General features: G+C 38.9%; 1 protein-coding gene across 14 annotated transcripts in view; it reads left to right on the top strand.

Moving 5' to 3' along the window:
• The window catches only part of LOC126297783 (oxysterol-binding protein-related protein 11-like), a 181,463-nt gene that overhangs the window by 121,318 nt on the left and 40,098 nt on the right, over positions 1–20,047 (top strand). For 7 of the 14 annotated variants that reach the window (XM_049988968.1, XM_049988967.1, XM_049988971.1 and 4 more), the window contains 2 exons: positions 3,158–3,426; positions 19,082–19,159. In XM_049988968.1, coding sequence (XP_049844925.1) covers positions 3,158–3,426; positions 19,082–19,159 — 347 coding nt within the window. The remainder of the gene's footprint in view (positions 1–3,157; positions 3,427–19,081; positions 19,160–20,047) is intronic. The other 7 variants (XM_049988973.1, XM_049988974.1, XM_049988979.1 and 4 more) reach the window with 1 other exon arrangement.

Below are 20,047 nucleotides of genomic sequence, written 5' to 3'. Positions count from 1 at the left end.
TAAATCTTTCCATTCTCTTATTTTATTATGATGATCATTTCTACCTATGCAGGTGGGTGTCAACAAAATATTTTCGCGTTCAAAAGAGGAAGTTAGTTGGCGATAGAAATTTTGTAAATAGATCTTGCCACAAAGAAAACTACCTTTGTTTCAGTGACTTCCACCCCAACTCTTGTATCATATCAGTGACACTATCACCCCTATTGCGCGATAACATGAAATGAGCTGCCCTTCTTTGCACTTTTTCGATGTCCTCCGTCAATCCTAACTGATAAGGATCCCATACCGCATACTGTGCCGCAGTATTCCAGCAGAGGAATTGGGTTTGTCACATCTTCTAAGTGTTCTGACAACAAAGCCAAGTCTTTGTTTCGCCTTCCCCACAATATTATCTATGTGGTCTTTCCCATTTAAGTTGTTTGTTATTGTAATTCCTAGGAATTTAATCGAATTGACAGTCCTTAGATTTGTGCGATTTATCATATACGCAAAATTTATCAGATTTCTTTTAGTAACCTTGTGGATGACCTCAAACTTTTCTTTGTTTAGTGCCAATTGCCACTTTTCGCACCACACAGAAATTCTCTCTAGATCATTTTGTAATTGGAATTGATCATCTGATTATTTTACTAGACGCTAAATTACAGCGTCATCTGCAAACAATCTAAGGGGGCTGCTCAGATTATCACCTAGATCATTTACGTAAATCAGGAAGAGCAGAAGGCCTGTTACACTACCTTGAGGAATGCCAGACATCACTTCTGTTCTACTCGAAGATTTACTGTCTATCACTATGAACTGTGATCTCTCTGAGAGGAAACCATGAATCCAGTCACACAACTGAGATGATACTCCATATCCACACAATTTGATTAATAGTCGCTTGTGAGGAGTGGTATCAAAAGCCTTCTGGACATCTAGGAATATGGAATCGATTTGAGATTCCTTGTCGATAGCACTCATTACTTCATCGGAGTAAAGAGCTGGCTGTGTTGTACAAGAGCAATATTTTCAGAATCCGTGTTGGTTATGCATCAATAAGTCATTTTCTTCAAGGTGATTCGTAATATTAGAGTACAGTATATGCTCCAAAATCCTATTGCAAATTGAGGTCAGTGATATGGGTCTGTAATTCCATGGGTTACTCCTATTTCCTTTCTTGAATATTGGTGTGACCTGTGCTACTTTACAGTTTTTAGGAACAGACTTTTCATCAAGTTATCGGTTGTATATGATAGCTAAGAAAGGCGCTATTGTGTCTGCATACTCCGAAGGAAACCTGATTGGTATACCATCTGGACTGGAAGACTTGCCTTTCTTAAGTGATTTGAGTTGTTTCGTAACACCTAAGATACCTACTTTAATGTCACTCATGCAAATGGCTGTTCTGGTATCGAATTCTGGAATATTTACTTCATCTTCTTTAGTGAAGGAATTATGGGAAACTGTATTTAGTAACTCTGCTTTAGTGACTCCATCATCGGTAACATTTCCATCGCTATCACTTAGTGATAGTGTAAACTTTTTTTTTGCCACTGGTGTACTTAACATATGACCAGAATCTCTTTGATTTTTCTACCATATTTTGAGACAATGTTTCATTGGGGAAACGTCTTAAAAGCATCTTGCATTGACATCCACACTAAATTTTGAGCTTCCGTGAAACTTATGTTAGAAGTAGTCACTGTCAGGCTACAGCAGCCCATTACAAACACTACTGTAGGGTGCTTAAAATGTACTTCTATGATGATAAGTTGAAGAGAAGTAACTTACAGCATCTTTGAGTGAAGGCTTATGAGGAGTGAGATAATGCACAATGCTCTCAATCAAGAGTTATCTAAATCTACATTTATACTCCACAAGTCACCCAACGGTGTGTGGCACTTTACATGCCACTGTCATTACCTCCCTGTCCTGTTCCAGTCGCGTATGGTTCGCGGGAAGAATGACTGCTAGAAAACCTCAGTGAGCACTCAAATCTCTCTAATTTTATATTCGTGATCTCCTCGGAAGGTATAAAAAGGGGGAAGCAATATATTCGGTACCTGTAACATATTAGCTGCAATTTTCTAATGCTGCAACTTCTCTGTATACTACAGCATCATTTGCGAAAAGCCACATGGAACTTCCGACACTATCAACTAGGTCATTTATATATATTGTGAAAAGCAATGGTCCCATAACACTCCCCTGTGGCATGCCAGAGGTTACTTTATGTCGCACCTCACTTTCAGGAGGAGTTCCCATAGAGCGAGTCGAGCCTAATGCCTTTGAGCCACAGCATGTCGCACCTCGCAATCTTCATTGGATCTTGAGACTGCATAATCCTCAGTCTTTTTATCTATTCTGGTGTATTCAGAAAGACTTTTCTAGATAGTTTTATTCATAAACAAAAAAAAATCAAAATTTAACAATCAGGCACCCAAATCACAGAGCAAACTAAATAAATTCATTTTTCCTAGCCAAGAAGTCAAATATAAATAAAACATATTGAAAGAAGCAAAGCAATCAGTATATCTGTGTACCCTAGCTCTGCAGACACCTTTATACAAAATTTTAAATTAAAATATCCTTTTTTTTGTGTGTTTTGATTTTGATGAAATAAAGTCTATATGTTGGCCCAAGCTATGCTCAGTAACCTATGAAAACTCCATGAAAATTCCTATAGTAGTTTTGGAGGTTAGCGTGTTCAGACAGAGACAGACACGACAGTTTTGCAATTTTATTATTAGTAGAGATTATTCATCAAAATTATTCTTACTTTACTCTTAATGATTTTCAGTTTTTCTCCACATTCTACGTTCTTTCCTCCCTTTGATATTAAATAATTCCCTGATCTTCAGTGAATGAGCATTATTTTTCTTTTTTGTTATAAATTTAATATTATTTTAGAGAATAGCAAAAGAAATTTGCAACTCTAAAAGTTGTGCAGAGTTGGTGTAGGTTGTCTGAAGTATTTTATATGAACCATTAATTTCTATTGTAGATTAAATATTTTGAATGCCAGTTTCATATATGTCACCTAGGTAAAAGCAAGAATGTTTCAGAATCATTGTAGTTTGCTGATGCAAAGAAGGGACATACTTTTAATTTTGTTGTTTTGAATGAATATTCTCTATTAATTTCTGTACTATATAATTTTCATTCTTTTTTTCAGTCACTGCATTCTATGTTGAATGCCCATCTAAAAACATATGCCTAAATGCATCTATATGGACCAAATCCAACTTCTCAGGCATGTCGATAGGAGCAAATATGATTGGAGAGATAAATCTTTACCTAGGTGTGCATAAGGAAAAATATACATTTTCACTGCCAGCTGTATATGCACGGTCTATACTCTCTGTACCTTGGGTTGAACTGGGTGGCAAAGTAACTCTAACTTCCAGCTCTGGCTTCTCAGCCAACATCATTTTCCATACAAAGGTAAGTGGTCAATGATATTTGAGATGTTTTTCACCCTTGTACTAAACACCTGAGCAGCATAACATACTGTGTAAATGCTTTGTGAGAGTTGACATTTTTTTGTAATTAAACTTTGAACAAGCAAGTAGTGAAAGAATCCCAAAAAAAAAAGAAAAAAAAATTTGGAGAAGGAATTAAAGATCAATGAGAATAAAAAACACTTTGAGGTTTGCCAATGACATTGTAGTTCTAAGTAGTAATGGGTACATCAGTCAGTCACAGTCATGTTTACTTCATTTCTAGGTTTCGGTCACTGTTTGGCCATGGTTTGCGCCACATAGTGACTGAAATCTAAATATGAAATAAACCTCTTCAATGTGACACAGTGACCAAAATCTAGCTATGAAATGATCATCATCGCAAGTGGTTGCCGTACCCTTTACTACTTCAAATGAATACAGTCATTGGGCACAACAGTTTCCCTGTGGAATCAGAAATTGTAATTCAGTTAGAGACAGCAAAGGATTTGAAAATGAACAGGATGGACGCTGTCGTGAAAGTAAGATATAAGATGAACATTAACAAAAGCAAAACAAGGGTAATGGAATGTTGTCAAATTAAATCAGGCAGTGCTGAGTAGATTAGGAACTGAGACACTAAAATAGATGATGACTTTTGTAATCTGGGTGATAAAATAGTGATGACGACGGAAGTAAAGAGGAAACAAAATGTAGACTGACAGTCACAAGAAAACAGCTTCTTAAGAAGAGGAATTTGTTAACATTGAATATAGAGTCAAGTGTTTGGAAGTCTTTTTCTGAAGGCATTTGTCTGAAGGGTAACCTTGTATCTAACAGTAAAGATTAATATGTTCAGTAAAACATGAAGTTGTAACTGCCATATGCTTCACATCTCCTGTGCAGCAAGCTACATAAATTTAAGTATTAACTGTGTTTTTCTTACTTGTTACTTCTTTTTCCATGTGTTTTGCTTTTAGGAAGCTTTAATTTTCGATTACTAGTAATAGTGTTCCATAGATTTCGAGTTTGTTTTGAATACAGTCCAGAGACAGTTAGTTCTTATTTTCATTGTTTCCGGCAAGAAGTGTCTGGTAACCACAGTTTAGTCAGCTATCAGCCACCTTTAGTGAAATGGCAGTCTAGTTAAAAGTTGATTACTTAACTCTCTACAGTAAATTGTTGATTTCTTAGGATGGATAGGATGTGTGACTGCTGTGTATGGACATAGGAGGAGCTGGCCACTGTTCAGGAACAGCTGAATTTGCTGATGGCCGTGGTCAGCTGTCTTTAGGCTGCTACCTCGGAGTGTAGCGGCAGTGGAGAGTCACATGGTACACCCCAGGTGTTACATTCTTCACCCACGGTCCCTGCTGTCGAGACATCTTTGCGGGTACTGGGCGATGCTGGACCACCATCTCCCCAAGGGGAGTGGTGGGTTCAAAGGCATTCATATAGCACAAGGGAGAGGGTCAATGTGGAGGCTGGTCATGTGCCATCACCCGCTCTGCCTGCGAGTGGGCATGTGGCCACTCCTTCAGCAAGGTCCGAGCAGGCACACGAGGGGAGGGGTTTATTAATGATTGGTAGCTCCAATGTTTGGCAGGTGATGGAGCCCCTTAGGAAAATAGCGGAAAGGTCGGGGAAGAAGGCCAGTGTTCACTCTGTCTGCTTGCTGGGGGTTCATCCATGATGTGGAGGAAGCCCTGGCAGTGGCGATAGAGAGCACTGGTGTACCCAACTGCAAATTGTTGCTCATGTCGGCACCAATGACTCCTGTCGTCTGGGTTCAGAAGCCATCCTCAGTTTAGACAGGCGGTTGGCGAAGTTGATGAAGGTGGAAAGCCTTGCTCTTGGGGTGGAATCTGAGCTAACTATTTGCAGTGTCATTACCAGAACCGATCGTGATCCTCTGTTTTGGTGCCGAGTGGAATGCTTAAACCAGAGGCTTAGACAATATCGAGTGAAAGGCTTAAACCAGAAGCTCAGAAGATTCTGTGGAGATCTGGGGTGCAAATTTCTTGACCTCCACTATCGAGTGGAGAAATGTAGGATCCCCCTGAAAAGGTCAGGCGTGCACTACATGCAGGAAGTGGCTACAAGGGTATCAGAGTACGTGTGGAGTGCACATGTGGGTTTTTCAGGTTAGAGATTTCTCTCCCTAGGCCCGACAAGACACCTCCTGAGATGCGACAAGGTAGCAGTAGGCAAAGCACAACAGGGAATGACAATATTAATGTGGTAATAGTAAACTACAGGAGCATCTATAGAAATATCCCAGAACTGCTCTCATTAATAAATGGTCACAATGCCCACAAAGTACTAGGAACGGAAAGTTGGCTGCAATCAGACGTATACCGAAGAGACAGGCTGGACAGTGAAGGGGGAGGCGTGTTTATAGCTATAAAAAGTGCAATAGTATTAAAGGAAATTGACGGAGATCCGAAATGTGAAATAATTTGGGTGAAGGTCATGATTAAAGCAGACTCAAACGTGGTAATTGGAGTCTCTATAGGCCCCCTGGCTCAGCAGCTGTTGTGGCAGAACACCTGAACGAAAATTTGGAAAATATTTCAAGTAGATTTCCCGACCATGTTACAGTTTTGGGTGGAGATTTTAATTTACCAGATATAGACCGGGAGACTCAAACATTTATAACGGGTGGCAGGGACAAAGAATCCAGTGATTTTTAAGTGCATTATCTAAAAACGACCTTGAGCAGTCAAACAGAGAACCGACTCATGGCGATAACATATTAGACTTTCCGGTGACAAACAGACCCGAACTGTTTGAAACGGTTAACAGTAGGAAGATTTTTCTGTTCAGCAAAAGTGACAAAAAGCAGATTTCAGAGTACTTGACGGCTCAACACAAAAGGTTTATCTCGAGTATAAATAGTGTTGAGGATCAGTGGACAAAGTTAAGAGCCATCGTACAATATGCATTAGATGAGTATAACAATCATAAGAGATGGAAAAGAGCCACCATGGTACGACAACCGAGTTAGAAAACTGCTGCAGAAGCAAAGGGAACTTCACAGCAAACATAAACATAGCCAAAGCCTTGCGGACAAACAAAAATTACATGAAGCGAAATGTAGTGTGAGGAGGGCTATGCAAGAGGTGTTCAACAAATTCGAAAGTAAAGTTCTATGTACTGACTTGGCAGAAAATCCTAAAAAATTTTGGTCTTATGTCAAAGTGGTAGGTGGATCAAAAGAAAAGGTCCAGACACTGTGACCAAAATGGTACTGAAACAGAGGATGACAGACTAAAGGCCAAAATACTAAATGTCTTTTTCCAAAGCTGTTTCACAGAGGAAGATTGCACTGTAGTTGCTTCTCTAGATTGTCGCACAGATGACAAAATGGTAGCTATCGAAATAGATGACAGAGGGATAGAAAAACAATTAAAATCGTTCAAAAGAGGAAAGTCCTCTGCACCTGATGGGATACCAATTCGATTTTACACAGAGTACGCGAAAGAACTTGCTCCCCTTCTTGCAGCGGTGTACCATAGGTCTCTAGAAGAGCGTAGCATTCCAAAAGATTGGAAAAGGACACAGGTCATCCGATTTTCAAGAAAGAACGTCGAACAGATGTGCAGAACTATAGACCTATATCTCTAATGTCGATCAGTTGTAGAATTTTGGAACACATATTATGTTCGAGTATAATGACTTTTCTGGAGACTAAAAATCTACTCTGTAGGATTCAGCATGGGTTTTGAAAAAGATGATCATGTGAAATCCAGCTCATGCTATTCATCCACGAGACTCAGAGGGCTATAGACACGGGTTCCCAGGTAGATGCCATGTTTCTTGACTTCCACAAGGTGTTTGATACAGTTCCCCCCAAGTCATTTATTGAACAAAGTAAGAGTATATGGACTATTAGACCAATTGTGTGATTGGATTGAAGCGTTCCTAGATAACAGAATGCAGCATGTCATTCTCAATGGGGAGAAGTCTTCCGAAGTAAGAGTGATTTCATATGTGCCGCAGGGGAGCGTCGTAGGACCGTTGCTAGCATATCTTTAGCATACATACCTGGATTATCTCGTCAGTTAATGCTAACATAATTTCTCTCGTATGCCTTTAAGTAATGTGCACGACTGCATTATTGATAGTAATTTGCCTCCATTTGTGGGCTATAAGTGTAACAATTGATTGCCGTAGACGGTTATTTGTACTGTCAGGTAGCATAGGCCAGCTGTCATATTGTGGCTATACAATAGGTAATTCAGGTAAATGCAATAGAAAAGACTATGTGCTTGTATTTTGTATTTGTGTCAAGTGGGCAGATAATCTAACAAAGGGTACAATTACTTACAGCTCAAAATGTTATTTGGAAGTCCACTGCCAGTTGAAGTGACCGTTACAGTGTACCATTAGCTTTTACCAGCGGATGTGAACAGCAGATCGTGCACCGCTGTGACCATATAAGACAAGGGGCTGTCTTTATTCCTGTTAGGAAAAGAGCAATTTTGCAATTGCTGATACCAGCATGTATTTTTAAAGTGGGGCACTTGTAATAATTTATGTGAATGCGAGACGGAAGGTCACACTGTGCCCCATAACAGAATGGGTTTGGCACTCCTTTTTCCTTTTTAACAATCAAGATTTCTTTTGTCTGCCAAACAATGTGCTGCTGTGCAAATGTCCAGGCTACTGGAAAAGTGTGGAGGTAGTAACACTCGGACTCACAACTAGTACACGTGACTAGTGAAAAGCCCCATTCATTTAAGGTGCCAGGCAGTGGAGACAATGTGGTGAGTGATATACAGTAGATTGTCCAGCCGTTCAAACATTATATCAGAACTTGAAGGAGGGTTTTGGAATGGCAGACTGCCAACAATATTGATAAAGTAAACAGAATACAGCATCTCATTTCAATTGATTGGCAACAATGTGCAAAGATACAGCAGCTCAAGTAGTTGAATGCACCAGTGAGGCTGTCACCAGTTTGGGTCATGTCAGTAGAGTCACTACCACAAAACAATATGTGTTAGCAGCCCTGGAAATCGTAAGTAAAACGAAAGATACATCATTTTATGGAACTTGTGCTACAAAAGTTGCTTCTAACCTAAAAAACCCGACAAAATGTAGTAAATCAACAGATTATATCTAGCAGATAATACACTTATTGTATATATAAAAAGAAACATGTATTTCAGGCCACTGATGATGCTTCCCAAATAAATGAAGCGAAACGCGTATGGCAACAAACAAACTGCCTTCATTTAGTTGCATAGACGGCACATACCTCCACGAATAACCTAAAAATGCACAAACACAAAGTGCTAAAACATAAAAAAAGGATTCCTGTGACTGAGTTGGATTTAAAATGGAATAATGGTATGTCCCATGAAAGACATTTGGCAGCAAATAAGGATATTGGTGGTTACCTGTAGTAGGTAAAGGCAAATGGGTATCGTGGTTCAGTGATCGTAAACATGTGTGACCTCACACTCACACTCCACTGAACAATCACAGATTGGACACCATCCGTAATATAATGAAAGAAAACAGGTCAACATCAGGGTATGCCCATTGTTGTACGGAATATGCTTAAAATTCTGTTATAGTCAGCACTTGAGAGAAATGGCAGTTGTAACAGGATTCGCAGGATCTGATCACTTCTTGGCTCTAACAATGAATCAGCAAAATTTGTGATATAACAGAGAAATGTAGAAATTCTCCCTTAGGCAAACAGTTCACATATGCTTACAGAGCTTGTATTGAACTAGAGATCACAAAGTTTATACAGAATACATTGATTAACCCCTCAAGCTTGTCACTGCCTTCCACCTGACAGCACCTGCAGTGTGACATCTATTGTGCATGTCTGTGAGTGCTATATCCCTCCTATAATGCAAATGCTATATCTAATAAAGTACTGGAAATAACATTCTGAAAAAATTGAGTAAACACTTGAAACCAAAAGGATTTAGCAGAGTATTACTTTAAGTGCAAATAGTTGTAATTGTGTTATAAAAATTAATTGTTTACAAGATATTTTGAGTGTGATAACACTTGAAGCATGGCACAATACGCAGTGCTGTATTTACAGGACGAGTGTTGCATCTGTATGATGTCTCTCTTCTTTTTTTACGTTTTGTTGCACACAGCACATATTTCCGAAGGCCTACTCTTCTGTTGCTGGATTTTCTTCTGGGAAGTGTATACCAGACAATCGGTGATGGCTAGTGACAATGTCAGAGGGCCTCCTTTGCTTCTGGTCGATGGCTGTATGGTGATAATAATTAATTATGAGCTCATTTGTCAGCTTCATCTACCTACATCTAACAAATTTTAACACAAATTTAACATCACCTATGTTGACAGAAGATCATCATCTTTTGTTATTTGGCAGTTAAGACCAGTATCTCTTCCAGTGTACAAAATAAAGTTCCATGATACCAATTCTTGTCGTACAGTTCGAAAAATGTCATCCCAAAGTGTGCTGCTTTCAAAGGTATATACTGCTTCCACTAGAGTCTCCCTTTCCAAAGTAACAATTATTCAACACTTATATTATTTTCTGGCTCATAATCTGTCTGAAATCATGATTTCAAGTGCTTTATCAGGGGCATAATTTTATAAATGTTTTGACTGCCATGTACGTGTTTGTGATCTCTGTTGTCAGCAAAATGTAGGAATCTTGGCAGGAGATTAAGTCTTTCTTCACTCATAACATTATGGAAGAAGAGCATCTCTAGCTTGTTATTTCTGCTGAAGTGCATGTTAGTTGATATTTTAGACACTATCTCCCTCAGTAAAACTAGAAATAGAACTAAGAGAACTCTGACTCCATAAACATCAGTTGGAAACCACTTTGCAAATCACCATTTTTTCAGAGAAAATATTTTTTTCGCTTTGCTTGTGTAAGAAAACTACCCACATATTTGTTTCTTTGACAATCATTGCTATTATTTCACTGTCAACAAACAGTTCAAAGTAAGCTAATGGCCCTGAATTACCAGGAATTTGGAGTTTGTCTACCATCAGCAGTGCTTGATGTAAATGGACTTGGTGCAGAAATTCTGTCACATTACTTCCAGTCAGGTGAGGCTGTACCCCATTAAAAGTCACAGAATTTTATCTTTAGTCAGCCAAACCATTGTACACAACCTGCGAAAAATTCTCACGCGCTCAAAGTCAAAAACGTCTGTAATCCATGCAAATAACAAAATGCAGTCTCCATCAACATGAAACCAAGGAACGTATAACATTTCCATCTAGGGGCTGTCTTTCAAACTGCATTGACAGAGAGGAAATCTGTATACAAAATTCAGACAGCAAATGATGCCACGCACACTGAGTGAGTGGTTGGCTGTGGACGACATATGTCGTCACACACACTTGAGGGATTAAATTGTTCTTCAAAAAACATGGTATTTTAGATAAATTAACGTATGTGCAAGTAAGCATAAAGTACAAAATTGAAAATTTTCGTGAAAGTAGGAAAATTAGGATAATGTCATTCAGAGTTGTACTGAGGTAACAGTCGTGATCAGCTATCCAGGCTCTTAGCACCCTTGGCAGTCTGGTGCATTGTGCACCATGCGATGTTGCTCACTATGTGACAAACCAGGAACAGGTGTCTACAAAAGAGAAATAATGTGTATGGTAATTGAGGTCACTGTTCCTTCCAAGAAGGACTCTGGATCTAATTAATCCATTTGGGCACTGACTAAGTAAGATAAAAAACATTTTCTTGCAGTTCATAGTAACATTAACCCCAAAAAAGAAAAGAAATAAAGAGTAGATAAAATAACATGTGCTAGAATTACTGTGAGAATCTTTGGTAGTTAAGATAATAACATGAACTTTCATAAATGTGTGGACTTGGAGTGTCTGGAGGGGGGGGTGCTTGCTTTTGTTACAGAGAATATGAATTAAAACATATTTGATCACAAGATGTGATGGAAGGGACCATCATAGCTTGATCCTTTAAAAGGCCCTTTAATTGAGAGAGATATGTTAACCCTGTGTTGAAATACACTCCTGGAAATGGAAAAAAGAACACATTGACACCGGTGTGTCAGACCCACCATACTTGCTCCGGACACTGCGAGAGGGCTGCACAAGCAATGATCACACGCACGGCACAGCGGACACACCAGGATCCGCGTTGTTGGCCGTCGAATGGCGCTAGTTGCGCAGCATTTGTGCACCACCGCCGTCAGTGTGAGCCAGTTTGCTATGGCATACGGAGCTCCATCGCAGTCTTTAACACTGGTAGCATGCCGCGACAGCGTGGACGTGAACCGTATGTGCAGTTGACGGACTTTGAGTGAGGGCATATAGTGGGCATGCGGGAGGCCGGGTGGACATACCGCCGAATTGCTCAACACGTGCGACGTGAGGTCTCCACAGTACATCGATGTTGTCGCCAGTGGTCGGCGGAAGGTACACGTGCCCTTCGACCTGGGACCGGACCGCAGCGATGCACGGATGCACGCCAAGACCGTAGGATCCTGCGCAGTGCCGTAGGGGACCACACCGCCACTTCCCAGCAAATTAGGGACACTGTTGCTCCTGGGGTATCGGCAAGGACCATTCGCAACCGTCTCCATGAAGCTGGGCTACGGTCCCGCAGACCATTAGACCATCTTCCGCTCACGCCCCAACATCGTGCAGCCCACCTCCAGTGGTGTCGCGACAGGCGTGAATGAAGGGACGATTGGAGACATGTCGTCTTCAGTGATGAGAGTCGCTTCTGCCTTGGTGCCAATGATGGTCGTATGCGTGTTTGGCACCGTGCAGGTGAGCGCCACAATCAGGACTGCATACGACCGAGGCACACAGGGCCAAAACCCGTCATCATGGTGTGGGGAGCGATCTCCTACACTGGCCGTACACCTCTAGTGATCATCGAGGGGACACTGAATAGTGCACGGTACATCCAAACCGTCATCGAACCCATCGTTCTACCATTCCTATACCGGGAAGATAACTTGCTGTTCCAACAGGACAATGCACGTCCGCATGTATCCCGTGCCACCCAACGTGCTCTAGAAGGTGTAAGTCAACTACCCTGGCCTGCAAGATCTCCGGATTTGTCCCCCATTGAGCATGTTTGGGACTGGATGAAGCGTCGTCTCATGCGGTCTGCACGTCCAGCACGAACGCTGGTCCAACTGAGGCACCAGGTGGAAATGGCATGGCAAGCCGTTCCACAGGACTACATCCAGCATCTCTACGATCGTCTCCATGGGAGAATAGCAGCCTGCATTGCTGCGAAAGGTGGATATACACTGTACTAGTGCCGACATTGTGCATGCTCTGTTGCCTGTGTCTATGTGCCTGTGGTTCTGTCAGTGTGATCATGTGATGTATCTGACCCCAGGAATGTGTCAATAAAGTTTCCCCTTCCTGGGACAATGAATTCACGGTGTTCTTATTTCAATTTCCAGGAGTGTATATAATGTCTGCACATCTGCGCTTAAAGGTGTCTTGACTGGTGAACAACACAGTAAAATCGTAACCACAGTCAAGAAAACAAAATTTATATAATTTGCTAGAGTGCACTCAATGAAGGGACTGTGGATGTATCTAGTTGCAGGGTCCAGACGTCTTGGAACAGAAATATGGGTTGGTGCTATATCCACAACACTAGATTAACTCAAATAGACTGTTTGTCGTTGCTCAAAAAGGGGAAACGTTTTTGATAGTGTGTTCAATAACTAAAATTGACTTTCTTAAGTACCTCGGTACTTCTGGGAATCGTCCAGTAATACTGCAAATAAAACATATGAAAGAAATGTTTCACATTTACCTATATATATATATCTCATGCAAGTTATATAACCTAACTGCAACTAACTTCATGGGTAGGACTGTCATGACGTTACCCACTAGTACATGTGTGAAACATAATTAGCAAAATATCAGAAAATAGTAAATAGAAACATGGGAATTGCAGCACAAAATAACATGAAAACAGTGAGGTAAATGCAACATAGACACAACATAAGCTTGACTGCAAAGTGGCTTGACCAGTGAACTCTCCAGTTCATGATCATAGTAACCATTTCATTTAATCCTTCATATAATTTGACCTTAATCTATCACAATTGTTCTTTATCCCTTATTTAAACTGAGTGAGCTACTGAAACCTCTGTGGTATATCTAGTGTTGACTTGATGCAAGGTTCCTGCAGATGGGTTACTTTTCTGTTTACAGTACGTCATTTACTCACTGTGTGAAAATGGGAGTGAAACGATATTGCAATATAACCCAGTAACGTGCTCATCAGGATTGTTCCTGTTGACTTGCCTGCAGTGAAATACTGTCTCTTGTGGAGTTGGTTTGACAGTATCATCGTGCAGTGGTGGTCACTGATGATTGACTTATCTGCATTGACAATATTTGCTATGTAATACCTGCTTATCAGTTGGGTACAGTAATATACCTATGTAAATTCTGTTACTTGTACTACTCTGTATCATCTGTTATTCACTCGTAATATTTGTGATATGCTTGAGTAGTGATTACCATGTTCAAAAGGTGGCTAAGCCTAGGTGGTCTTGGAGTAGTTAATGTTTCTGCAACAGTATGAAGGTGATCAGCAAGGTGGCAACTGTGCAAGGAGTGGAGTCACAACTTGTTTTGTACCCAGGCATACACGTTGTAGATGTGTAATTGGACTGTATTTGGTCAGGACAATGGGGCACTTAAGTTAAATAAGGGACATACCATAAAATATGGCACATCTGATCACCCCCAATTATTTCCCAATAAGATAACTGGTAGCTTAAATTGATGCTTCTTGTTGCAGTGGAGATGCAACAAAATATCGCCTAAAACATTTTTGAATGGAGCATTTCCCTCAAGAATGCTGTATCAAAATATTTTTGTTTATATTCATCCAGAAGATACAGGTAAAATTGATTTTTATCATGGTGCCATTGTGGATGCTTCTAGAGCCCAATTCTAGTAATAGATGATCATTTTGATATAGCATATATTATTAAATGTGAGCTCAAAAAATTGATAGAAATGTTTATATTTTTTTATAAATGAAAGATGGATCCTGTGAAGATGGTTAGTTAAAGAGCCAGTGTTGTACTCTCTTTGTGTCCAGTCCAGGAGCTGCAAACAAACTGACTTCATGAAATTCTCTGAATTTTTGTTGTTTGTGATAACCATCTCTGAAGACCTTGTAGTTGCTTAATTTCTGAATCATTTCACAAATTCTGATGGTATATTTGAACTTCTCTTGCCTTCTGTTTCTACACAGATCATGTTGTAACCAACTTCATTTCCTTCTAACTATGTGTCCACCTACTAAATCTAGTGATTATTTGTGTCAGGAATGTATTTGTCACTCAACAGACTGTGATGTGAGACATCTCACTTGAGTTGAATGAACAGACTCTGCTTAAATACTATACATGGTACGTGTGTATTGTAACTCAAGTTAAATATTAGTGTCAATGACTGATGAGTATGACTAGGATTTTTAGGACCTAAAAATCACAATTATATGCACAAAAAAAAGATACAACCAAAAATTTACAAAAATATGCACAGTAATATAAAAAGTATGACCTGACTATTAAAATGAGATCAAATTTCTGTTGCAAAATAAATTAGTAAGTCAGTTTATGATAATGAACTATTTATTTAAGAATAAACTGCAGATGAGAAGCAAGCTAAACTACGGAATTTGACATTGTTGTATGCTTTTTATTAACATTTTCAGAATATAGTTAAATTATGTTAATAAAAAGCATACAACATCAAATTCCATCATTCAGTGTGCTTCTCATCTCTGTGACATATGTTTTGTACATCCTAATTTTCACTTCAGTTTATGAACTCTCAGTTGCAATATACAGTGAACACCTTGGGTGAATTTCCAAATAAAAAAGATTTCCTATTTTCAGTAAACAAAGCTTTGTACATTGAAAAGCTTCTTTCTACTTTACCTGACTAAAGAGGAGCATATTTAAAGGGAAAATATCATTTCAGTCTAAATCTCAATGATTAAGAGAGAACATTTCACCAAACAAAATCACTGGAATAGAACACAATATATGACATCCTTCTTTTTTTCTGACACCTTTTCCATGTTCTTTGACACTTCTTTTTCAACTTTATTTTCACTTCTTCTGTTTGATTCATTAGTGGCATTTCTGATTGCTGCATACCAGTTATAGCACAGGGAATAAATCCAATATCTGATTTTCTGTTCAAAAGTTTGCCTGAAATTTCAGTAATGGACATTAATTCTTGGGCTAGTCCAATGGAAGTGGCTTCACTGCTAACAGTGGTGATGTTCTGTCAGTAATAGTTGCAGGTATCAATCTTGAACCTCCATCTTATTGAAATAGGAGATGGTGGCAAGGAAATGTCTGTAGCTAGCAACTTAAATGCTACAACACAGGGAGGGGCTTTCAAAAATACTTTCTTGAAACACACTATAAATTTGTCAGTATCACTCAGTTTACTATGAATCTGTTCTGCAACTCAATGTAAGGTGTGAGCTAAACAAGTGACATGCATGGTGCTATTGTATGCAGTAATTCTTTGACAAAGAGAGGTACAGTGTCATGCTTAATGCCTTTATGCTGTTTAGCACACACAGATTTGTCAAACAATTTTATGATAGTAGAAAAATTTACTCTTTAGGGTTCTGTAGCTGTAAAAATGAAACCTGTGTAAAATCATTTTGTTGCCCATTTGTGTGTGTCTGTCTGTTTGTCCATCTGTCCATACTTCCATCAGACTTTTATGACCCCTTCTTCTCAGGAACAGGTAGAGGTATCAAGTTAAAATTTCCCTTGGTGGTGTAAATAACTTATGCTTCTAAGTAAGTGCACTCAATATATATGGCCGTATGTGTCACATATTTTTATACTCTCAAATTCTCTCATCAAAACCTATAGATGAAATACCTATATACGTGTCGGGTTAGTAGTCTAGTAGTAAAGCACATATATGAAAACTGAGGGGATGCAGGATTGAACCTCTGTTGGAGAACAGATTTTCAGTCTCTCAAATAGGTCACCAGAAACAACACGTGCTTTGGATTCCACATTAAACCGTAGGTTCCCTTTCCCCAACTGGATAACTGGAGTAGGTATGGAACATACAATATGCTGAAGTGGTGCTCAATAGAAAGACTTGGACTGGACCACTCAGCCACACAAATTATTATTATTATTATTATTATTATTATTATTACTTATCATCAGCAGCAGAAGCATCTGTATGCTGAATTAAGTTCGTACGGAACTCTCGGGGCACAAGTCCTACTTGCACTTGTCCGGTTTTTCTAAATGTTCACAGTTTATTACACAATTTTCACCTGGATCATATGAAATGGCCAGTGAGCTACATGAAAGTGCTTGGAGATGGAAGGGAAAGGCCTTAAAATAAACATAATTTGCACAATAACAATTTTATTAATATAAAAAAGCCTTGCACTCTTAAGTAACAAAATACAAAAGACTGCCCAAAGCTCTACAATACAATTATAAATGCCAGCACATGCCCAATTAGCTTCCTATTACCATCAACCGAATATGGGCAGGACTCAAACCCAGCACCAGTTCATAGTAATGACACACCACTCTACAGGATATGGTCAAATGGTGCAGTCACTGGTACTTTTACAACATATAAATAGCATACATTTAACAAAAACACAATAAACAGTTCATAAAAATGGATAATTTCAAAGTCCCCCAAATTACACATTGCATTGCCCGCACTGAGAAATATATTTGAAACAACCTTTCATTATGCTAATAAATAATCATAAACACCATAAATATGAATAAGTTAAAACAATAGTGCTTTTATCTGACACCGATAGCTATTAACTCTTTGATAATAAACCACCAAAGATTCCTGGTAAACTCAGTACAGGCATAATACAGCTAGGTTGAAATACGCAAGAAACAGTGCTGATGATGGAAGCCTTCTCAAGTAAAATTAAGCCAAGGTGCAGCACCAACTTGCATGAGTTACAATATTAACAAAGTATCAATCTTAAAACTGGACGCACTCGCTGAGCAAGATCAGCACTCAAATCCATTCTCCCCACATACCCTGGTTCTGAAATTAATAAATAACCAATTTAAATCTAAGGCAGACAAGTCTTAAACAAACTAGACTTTGATATAAAGTCGGGTCCATGGCACAAGCATACAGCAACAGGTGATGGTGTGAAATGCACTTGCCAGTTTTAGTGTTTTTTGGTTGAACAGGGGCTGTCCCAAGAGGTAACTGGTACACAAATCTTCCTTCGGTCACACTCTGGCCTGACAATTTCTTAGCCTGAAGTACAGTTACCCACTTCACTTTCTGTCCGCACAGCCTTGCGCTGATCTGAAGTTGTCTGCTCAAAATGGCCTTGGCACTCTAGTTGACAGCTGGACTCTTCCTTGTTGACCCAGAGATAGAGGCCCCTCAATGCGAGCTAGGTATACCTCTCAAAGGCTCCGAAGTGACTGTGCACTTCATCTCGGGCACCGGGCATGAAGCCATTGCTGTGTAACAGTTGAACAGTATAACCACATATACTGTTGATAAGAGCAACATGACTCACCATCTACCAAAGTTCCGACACCAACATTTGCAATGTGTCTTCCCATGGAGTCTGTTTCATCAAATCATACCATACATTTTTATTTTCAATCTGTTGTCTGATTTGTTGCAATGTTTTTTTTCATAACTTCAGCTGACATAGTCCTTTCTTAATGTGGAAGAATCAGAGAGATATTTGCCTGCGTATTTTTCTAAGAATTCGTAAAATTTGGATGGTACAGTTCATTTAAGGGACTGTCAGCAGAAAGGGAAGCTGTACAAAGTGCTTCACAGAATGATGTATAAAATAGTGTTTTCTCATTCTCAGTTCATTATATCCCACATTTGTGTGTGGGATTTTTTTCCTCAGATGTTGCTGAACGTTAAGTGACTTCTTCGCAATTACTCTTACATCACACAGTTTACAATTCAGTATTTTATTATCAATCAAAAATACCTTTTCACCAAATTGAGGCATTAACTGTTATAATTTTACATGAATACTTTGCTTCACTTAAGGTATTTTTGTGAACGATACTGCACATACTTCTAACTTCAATGACTCAACACTTGTCTAGAATCCAGGGTCCAGAATGGTTTAAGCAACTATCTGCTCATAGAATACTAATAGGCCTCACAAACTCATTGTTGCATGAGGGTGAATTCCACATTATGAATTCAGATGAAATAGGGCAAGAAGGAAGATGGTCGCCATCTTACAGGAAAAGATATGAGATGCACACTTAAAAGAAATGTAACTTGGAAGAAAGAAATTGTAGGGGAAAAGTTCTTTATTTCTTGAAAGAGTGAAAATATAATTAACATGACCATTTACTTACTAAAATAGACTCTGTCAGAGAGAAATAGCCACATCTGTGTAAATATGATTTAACAAATTATAGTAATTCATTCAGATTTTTATAACAAGTATTTATATTTATTGAATGAAACTGTCAGTCTTACCAAAAAATATGTGCCCTATCATATAAATCCTAGCCCTACTATTGAGCGACATAGATAGGTGTCTGTTGTGCGGAAATCGAACTATTCACAGTTAAAATTTGAAAATAATTAAGCAGAATCTAGGTAATTGATTTTGTAACTTTCAATTCTTATAGGAAGACGAGAATCCATTATCACTTATCTCTCAGATGACAGACACCCAGGCAATTCATGAAAACAGCGAGTTGCTTCAGGTGAGCTTGTCTCCTCTCATTCCCTTCCTGTATATGCTCTTCAGAACACACACGTATTTAATTTATTCCATTATTGAGCTATCTTAGTGTCTTAATTTCTTTTTAATACAAGTTGACTTAACTATTCTCATTATCCTAGTAGTTGTGCATACATCACACTTTCACGGCTTTTGCTGGAAGTTTATTTCTAATGATTTTAAGTATTCTGTTTCTTATTCTTTGCTGTCTCGTAATCTCTCGAAAGATTGGAAGAACAATTTGGTAGTTACCAACAAGTCTTCACGATATTTGATTCATACCATAGAGCCTGGGACACACAGTTTCTTTTTCTAGTTTTGAATGCAGCATAGGGTCAGACTCTCTCATGTATGTATACTTAAATGACTGGGAAAGTTGTAAGACACAGTACTGAATTAGAAATAGACAAAGTAAAAAGAAGTTGTTGCCACCTAGTGATTTTGTATTGACTGAGCATGAAGTAACAAGTTATCACTTAAAAGTTACTGGCTAGTTAAGCAACTCATTGCACGGTGTCATTAGACATATGATGAATAGAGATTTCAAACACACTCACACTTCCCTGAAGTTTTGAAAATTTCAGTGAATTTATTATTCCATTAATAATCTGGGTATAATCATCAGGGACTGTGTGTATGGTAATAAAATTAGAGTAGAGTGATGAGTAGTGTGCCAAAGAGAGATTGTGCATTCTGTTTAGCAGTGGGTTGTATATTCTTCCTGGTTTTGATATATGGTATAATCTAGACTGCTATTGTCTGACATGTGGTTGGCATTCACAGAGTGGCTCACAACATAGATTTAGTCTTTGATTCACTGTTTTAATCAGCACCTGTTATTGATTCACAGCTTTTGCTGTCAGCTTGAATT

Source organism: Schistocerca gregaria, chromosome X, assembly GCF_023897955.1.
Source record: "Schistocerca gregaria isolate iqSchGreg1 chromosome X, iqSchGreg1.2, whole genome shotgun sequence".
Classification (NCBI taxonomy): Eukaryota; Metazoa; Arthropoda; class Insecta; order Orthoptera; family Acrididae; genus Schistocerca; species Schistocerca gregaria.
Note: the sequence above shows the minus strand (reverse complement) of the source record. Positions and strands in the feature narration are given on the sequence as shown.